This window comes from Nannospalax galili, unplaced genomic scaffold (assembly GCF_000622305.1).
Source record: "Nannospalax galili isolate Female #2095 unplaced genomic scaffold, S.galili_v1.0 scaffold381, whole genome shotgun sequence".
NCBI lineage: Eukaryota > Metazoa > Chordata > Mammalia > Rodentia > Spalacidae > Nannospalax > Nannospalax galili.
In genome coordinates, this window is record NW_008347312.1 from 2,299,844 (window position 1) to 2,308,090 (window position 8,247).

The 8,247-nt window shown below is 42.6% G+C and overlaps 1 protein-coding gene across 1 annotated transcript in view; it reads left to right on the forward strand.

The window, feature by feature from the left end:
- Window positions 1-8,247, forward strand: part of Dnah3 (dynein axonemal heavy chain 3) — a 232,141-nt gene that overhangs the window by 124,659 nt on the left and 99,235 nt on the right. The window contains exons 38-40 of the mRNA XM_029568678.1: window positions 711-811; window positions 4,097-4,202; window positions 4,335-4,464. Of these exons, the coding sequence (XP_029424538.1) occupies window positions 711-811; window positions 4,097-4,202; window positions 4,335-4,464 (337 nt within the window). The remainder of the gene's footprint in view (window positions 1-710; window positions 812-4,096; window positions 4,203-4,334; window positions 4,465-8,247) is intronic.

An 8,247-nucleotide genomic window follows, 5' to 3' on the forward strand; every position in this document is an offset into this window, starting at 1 on the left:
TAGGGTAAAAAGACCCCAAAGAAATGTAGCCAGTTTCTTGGCTAAAAGTCAAAATGTCCTTGGGCCTGTTAGCAAAATACTATGTTCCAAAGGCCAAAAATGCTGAAAGTATTTGGGAACTAAATAATAATAATAATAATAATAAAGTAGCAACAACAAATTCTATGTTAAACACAAAGGAAAGGGCCAAGAAACTTCAAAAGCATTGATAACCTCTCAATTCCTCATCTCTGGTTGTAATTCAGTGTGAGGCCTTGTTCTCCTTATCTACACTTACAAGTCACTCAACCATGGCAGAACACTCTCCAACTGCTCCCCTAAAGTAGCAACAACAAATTCTATGTTAAACACAAAGGAAAGGGCCAAGAAACTTCAAAAGCATTGATAACCTCTCAATTCCTCATCTCTGGTTGTAATTCAGTGTGAGGCCTTGTTCTCCTTATCTACACTTACAAGTCACTCAACCATGGCAGAACACTCTCCAACTGCTCCCCAAGGCATTTTTGTGTAGAATCAGTTTGTATTCTACACATTTTGCTATCTTCTCTCTCCTCCCAGCAGAATGGAAACCCAAGAGGACAGGAATTACCATCTGTTTTCTCCTGTGCACTTAGAAGGATGCCTGACACATAGTGGGTGCTTAAAATATATTTGTAAGCTACACTCAGTCAACTCTGTCTCCACTGTGGTACTCTGCTTTGCACTTTCAGCTGTGTTTAATGAGTGGAGAGATCATACAGATGAGCCCCAAGATGAGCCTGATCTTTGAGCCAGCGGACCTGGAGCAGGCCTCCCCTGCCACAGTGAGCCGGTGAGTCAGTGCACTGGCACCTGGGTGGAAGGGTTGCCCACTAACCCTAAGCAGGAGAGAAAGCCCTAAAAGTCCACAGAGGTGGGGCTGGAGAGATGGCTCAGAGGTTAAGAGCTCTGGATGCTCTTACAGAGGACCCAGGTTTGATTCCCAGCACCCACATGGCGGCAAATAACTGTTAACTCCAGTTCCAGGGGATTCCGACGCTCTCTTCTACGGGCATTGCAAGACACAGATGTACTTATATACATGCAGGCATATACTCTTACACAAAAAATAAAAGTAACAAATAAAATATTTTTAAAAAAATAAAAATAAAGCCAGGCGTGGTGGCACTTGCCTTTAGTCCCAGCACTTGGGAGGCAGAGGGAGGTGGATCTCTGTGAATTCAAGGCCAGCCTGGTCTACATAGCTAGTTCAGTCCAGCTTGGGCTATAGGAAGACCCTGTCTCAAAAAGACAAATAAATAAATAAATAAATAAATAAATAAATAAATAAATAAATAAGTGGAGTCCACAAATAGCCTCCACTGTTTGTTATTCACTTAGACTTGTCATATAATTATTCCTCAACACACACTGATAGTGGGGTCTAATATCCCAGCAAAAGTTTTGGAAAAGAGTTTGTCATTATCTCCTAAAGTTGAACTTTGATTTTCTGGCAACCCAGCGGTCATTCCCTTCCCTTCCCTACACAAAGTATCCAACCTGGGCTTTGAGAATGCTGGGCACGCACAATATCATTTGAATATCTCAATGTAAGAAAATTGAAAGAATAAGACTGTTGTTCAGGAAACTCCTGTGAAGTGCTGAGAAGCTGGACATTACATGTGTATTAATTATAGTCACCCTCCTTGATGACTGCTTTCCCACTTTATATACGGTGAAACTGAGGCACAGCTTCTTGTTACAGACATTGCTTGTCTGGTTCTAAATCCCATAGGTCCTTGAAACAGACTGAGTGCTTGTGTGTGCATGTATGTGCATGTGTATGTACCCACAGGTAAGGCTGTAGAGCGTTCCACAGGCAGGTGGAACAGTCTGGGCTTACTCACTAGGTGGCACATTTCCCCTAAGTTCATGCTCCAAGGAAGCTTTTTATCGATGACCAATAGGAGATCTGTCATAGAATATTCACAACAGCAAAACTCCCAGAAACAAACACTTAGGAACAGCCCAAATGAATTTTGGGCTAGATGAATGAATGAATAAGGTATAACAATCAGAAGTTATAATATTTGTATGTATGTCACAAAATAAAGAAGCTGCATTGACATGTAGCTATATAAATAAATCTTAGTATATTAAAGGTTAGTTAGAAATATTATTTATAAAAATAGATGGCAAGCCAATGAAGTAGCTCAGCAGGTAAAGCCATGCAAGCCTAGTGATCTTAGTTCAATCCCCAGAACCCTTGTAAAGGTGAAAGGAGAGAACTGACTCCACGGAGTTGTCTCGCCTGATGGCCACATTTGCTCTGTGGCATGCACTCCCCCCCACATATAAATAAATAAAATAAATAAATAAATAAAATTTTTAAAAGGAAAACACAAATATTGGCTAAAATATGATACCCTTGTTAAATGGTTAAAGATCAACTAAAACACTGTGTGTATACATTTTGTGTGTGTGTGTGTGTATGTGTGTGTGTGTGTGTGTGTGTGTGTGTGTGTGTGTGGTAGCACAACTGTGACTAAAAGACCTGACAGAAACAACTTAAGGAATTGAACATAAGAAAATGAAATAAAGTGAAATTAAACAGAAGAAGGATAAAGAGAAGGAGAAAGCAAGGAGACAGAAGAGGAGGAAGAAGAAATGGAGGAAGAGGGGGAGGAGGAGGAGGAAGAAGAGGAGAATGAGGAGGAGGAGGAAGAAGAGGAGGAGGAAGAGGAGAAGGAGGAAGAGAAGGAGGAGGAAGAGGAGAAGGAGGAGGAGGAGGGGGAAGAGGAAGAGGAGGAAGAGGAGAGGAGGAGGAGGAGGAAGGAAGAGGACATCACCAGTGCTGAGTCGGAGAGCAGCGAGGAGGAGGAGGGGGGTCCGGGAGATGGCCAGAACGCCACCCGGCAGCAGCAGCTGGAGTGGGACGACTCCACGCTCAGCTACTAACCGCACGCCTGCCCTCTATCCTCAGGAGACTCTGTCCTAGCCATTTCCCAGCCCCATGGGTCCACGATGTACAAAATCATTTTGGCCAGCAGGTCTGCAGACCCCTCCCCCATCGCTGAGTGTCCACCCGTGCTTGGTGTGTAGGACCGTAGGCTCTCACCCTCCCTGTGCCCGATCGCGCTTCCAGTTAGGCCAGGAGCTGGCATTTCCTCTCTGGCCACAGTCGTGGTGCAGAGGAGGAGGAAGAGGAGAAGGAGGAGGAGGAGAAGGAGGAGGAGGAGGAGGGGGAAGAGGAGAAGGAGGAGGAAGAGGAAGAGGAGGAGGAGGAGGCAGAAGGAGGAGGAAGAGGAGGAGGAGGAGCTAGAGAGATAACTCAGCAGGTAAGTGTACTTCTTGGTTCTCCCAGAGGACCTGAGTTTGGTTCCCAGAACCCATGTCAGGAGGCTCACAAACACCTGTAATTCCAACTCCAGGAGATCCAATGGCCTCTATGGGTACCTGCACACACATGACACATTCACACACACACACACACACACACACACACACACACACACACATACACATAGATAAAAACCTTAAATTTTTAAAAAGGAAGGAAGGGTTTATTCTGGCTCACAGATTCAAAGGGTTTCAGTCCTTCCTGGCCAGGAAGGCATAGTGGAGCAGTTCATACCATGTAGCAGAAACATGTGGCCAAGGCTGTTCACATCATGGTGAGCCAAAGTGATGAAGGAACCAGAGGTATGACTAGAACTGTCAAAGGTCCTCCCCCAGTGACTGATTTCCTCTAGCTGGGCCCCACCTTCTTAAGATTCCACAGCCTCCCCCCAAATAGCACCACCAGCTGGGGGAACAGCATTCAAAATATGAGGCTATGGGGGACATTTCAGATTTAAACTATACATGTGTATGTGTGTGTACACACACATATATGCACTTTACAAGATATACAATGCTGTAAGACTAAGAAGCAAAGAAATCAAGATTCATGGTGCTCTGTTATCTCAGTGGGAAGCATAGTTAACCTAGGGAGATGAGAGAGATCATAAGATGAAGGTTATTGACAAAGTCCGTTAAAGCCTAGCATGTTGTATAACACACTGTTGGTGCCCAAGAAATGTTATCCAGTGCTAGTAATGAACAAGCCTATACCAAGCCTGATTGCCTGTGTTTCCAGGTGTGGGATGATCTACATGGAGGCCCACCAGCTAGGCTGGAGGCCCTTGAAGGACTCATACATGGACACCCTGCCCTCCTGCCTCACCAATGAGCACAAGGAACTGGTAAGACTCTGGATCAATCCCCTTATATTTGGTGAAACTGACCCTCAAAAGTAACCAGCCATTGTAGCAGCATCTCCAGTCTCCTGAGGTGGGTCGAGCCCTTCACAGTCTCATGTAACTTTCTGCCCTCAGGTCGAAGACATGTTCATGTGGCTGGTCCAGCCCTGTCTGGATTTTAATCGCCTTCAGTGCAAGTTTGTGGTTCAAACATCCCCTATCCACCTGGCCTTCTCAATGATGCGGTTGTACTCCTCTCTGCTTGGTAAGTGCCCCCCGCCCCGTCTTTAGTCCACACAGACACTCGATTCAGACCTCTGCACTCAATGCTTTTCTTCCCCTTGAGTTACAGTGAGACCACATGTTTGCCAAGAACAGTGGATCTCTGAATTGTAGATAGTGGAGTTTTATGAAAAAAATCATGTGTTTTGTCTTATATTGGCTTGTTGTTATTGTTGTGCAAGTTACCCCATCCTTCCTTCTTCTAAGGTTCCTCATCTACACCCCATAGAGATACTCTCTTCACCCCATAGAGATAAACCTGGCAAGAAATAGATTTAGATGACGCATTTAAATAGAGATCTGAAAAACTATTGGGAAAATATATAAGAAGTTTTCACTTACTGAGAAAACTTAGGGGGAACAGGGAGATAGCTCAACCAGTAAAGTGCTTGTCACAAAAGCATAAGGACCTGAGTTCAATCCCCAGAAACTATATAAAAAGGCCAGGTGTGGTAGCGCACATTTGTAACCCCAACTCTAAGGAGGTAGACAGGTGGATCCTTGGGATGCACCAGCCAGGCAGCATAGCTAAATCACCAACCTCCAGGCCAGTGAGACCCTGTCTCAAAAAATAAGGTGGATGATGCCTTGAAGAACAATAACCAAGGTTAACCTCTGGCCTCCACACACATGCATGCATACACTCACGCACACACACACACACACACAAAGAAACTTACCGTATAAGCATACAAATTTGCAATGCATATAAATACACTAGAAGAGGACTAATTATATTAGTTTCCAAAGCAAGGGAATTTCTTCAAGACTTTTGAAACTAAGTTTCTGTGATTTATGTGCTTCCCAGGGTGGATCATGTATATCCACAGTTGTTTTCACATAAATCACACTTACTGAAATCTACTGCAAATGACAAAAGATGTGCGTATTTGGAGAACTTTTATTGGATGCCATTTCTTTTTCAAGATGATATATAACTCAAACTCATGATGAATCGTCTTTATAACTTCTGGTACATAAACATTTTCTCAGCTACTTTTTCCGAAAATATTGTAGGTATGAATCAAAAAATGAAACATAGTTAACAATAGAGTGGAGAATTTCTGGCTGTTGCTTGATTTTTCAAAAATTAAATTTGGGGCCTTGGAGAGATGGCTTGGTAGGTAAAGTGATTGTTACACAAGCATAAAGACCTGAGTTCAAATCCCCAGAACCCACATAAGGGTGGGCATGGTAGTGATCTTATAGCAAGGGGAGAGCCAGAGACAAGAGAAGCCATGGAAGCTCATGGGCCAGCTAGATTGATGTAGATAGGAGTAAACAAGAGGCTCGTTCAAACAAGATGAAAGCTGAGGATGGACACTGTGTAGTCCTCTGATTTGCACATGCACATTCACACACATGAACACACACACACACACACACACACACACATATATATATATAAGTTTTTAAGTTAAATTTGGGGGTTCTTTTTCAGAAGACATCAGTCATACACAGTGCTGTGTGTTTGCACATTGTTTATAATGCTGTATATTTTCCCAAGTTCTGTCTGCAGTCCTATGTAATGACTCCTGGGGTGGAAGCACCAGCATGAGAAATTGACTCATTGTCCCAAGCCCTGAGAGAGTCATCTTCAGCCTTCCCAAATCTGCAACCATGAGCTCTCTCAGAAAGACATAGCTCCTGAAAATGGAAGGCTGAGCTTGAATTTGCATGTGGCTGACTCCAGAACTCTGACTTTCTGCTCCATCAGTATTAAAATGCAGAAACGCAGCAGCTGTGATTAATGGCCTTCAGAAGAAATGCCTCGCTAGCCTTTTTATTTTGAATAATTTTAATTTATAGAAACCTTGCAAAAAGAGGACAGAAAGTATATAGACCCTTTACCCAGCTTTCTTTTATGTTAATATAACCAAGATAGAATTACCAGAACAAGAAAATAGTCAACACTGGTACTGTACTACTAAGTAAACTATAAGCTCTCTTTGGATACCACCAGTTTTCCCATGTGTCCTTTGCGTGTTCCAGGATCCAGTTGGAAATGCCACATTGTACTGTTGCTTCAACAGTGTCCTCACAGTCTCATCTATGACAGTTTCTCAGACTACTCTTCTTTACATTTTTAACTTTATTATTATCGTATGTGTGTGCACTTGATGTATGTCTGTAGGTGTGCATGCCACAGCACACGTGTGGAGGAGGTCAGAGGACAACTTTGTAGAGTCAGTTCACTCTTTCCACCTTTCCAGGGGTTCTGGGGATTGAACTCAAGCCATCAGGCTCATGTAGCAAGCACTTTACCACTAGCTGTCTCACAGGCCCCTTTTATTGTCTTTGATAACCTTGTCACTTCATAAGTACTAGCCAGTTATTTTCTCACAATTAGGTTGAAGTTATGCATTTTGAGTAATCAATGGAAGAAGGTGTATATATGCATAGGTTTTATTTCTTGTAACTTTTCTCAGAGTCATACTTCACTGTTATTTTATTTGCATTTTCACATAATACATATCTTGGAGAATAGATTTGGAAACTATACAAATGTCCTATCTTTCTTTAAATATACCCACTAATTTTAGAGTCCATTGGTGAGTCTTATCTGTAGCTAAATTATTATAGTGTTGGCTTAACGCTAATTTTCTATTGCTATTTCTATTCCTTCTACAATTACTCATGAGAGTTTTTCTGGAAAAAAGAGGTTTTCAAGTTAAGTATGGAGGTACCTCTAATTCCAGTACATGGAAAGCTGATTCAGGAGGATCACTGTGAGTTTGAGATCAGCCTGGACTACATAGTGAATAGCAAGCCAGCCTGGCTATGTAGTGGGTATCAGGCTAGCCTGGGCTACATAGCAAGATTCTGTCTCAAGAAAATCAAAGGAAGGAAGGGAGGGAGGGAGGGAGGGAAGGAGAAAGGGAAAGGAAAGAGGGAGTATAATCTTACAGACAGCTATTTGAGTCTATAGGTTATAATGCAATGAAAGCTACAAACGCTGCTGAAAGGTTTAACAAGTGTGTACATAAATGGAAAGATATCCCATGTACACTGGAGGACAGTATTGTTGACTGTCAGCACCACTCAGTCCTCAGCACACTCAAGGAAGGCAGTGCAGTCACTAACAAATTCCTAATCATAATTTTTGCAGTAATAGAAAAATACATCCTAAAACTCATATGGACTCTCAAGAGATCATGAATAGCCCCCCTCCCTCATTGCCTTTGGATTTTCTTATTTGTTTGTTTATTTGAATACAGGGTCACACTATATAGCCCAGATGGCCTCACACTGACTGTGTAGCTCAAGCTGACTTTGAACTCGTGATCCCCCTGCCTGATCCTCTAGAGTGCTGGGGTGATAGGAATGTGTTCCCATGCCCTACCCCAAGAACAAAGCCAGAGAACTTATACTTCCTACTTTAAAACTTATTTAAAAGCTATTATACCCAATAAAGATGAAGACTGACATACAGCCAGTAAAACAATAAAAGCACAAAAATAAATCTTTCTATCAATTGTAAAATTGTTTGAATTAATATGTGCTAAGATTATCTATGGGGAAAGAACAGTATTTTCAACAAATAGTGCTGGGAAAACTAAATGCTTACATGAGCAAGAATGAGATTAGAGGAGCTGGAGAGATGGTTCAGCAGTTAAGAGTATGTGCTGCTGTTGCAGAGGACATGAGTTCAATTCCCAGCATTCAAGTCTGGTGGCACTCAACCGCTTCTAACTCCAGTTTCAAGGAATCTAACACATTCTTCTGTCCTCCACAGGCACAGAGAGAGAGAGAGAGAGAGAGAGAG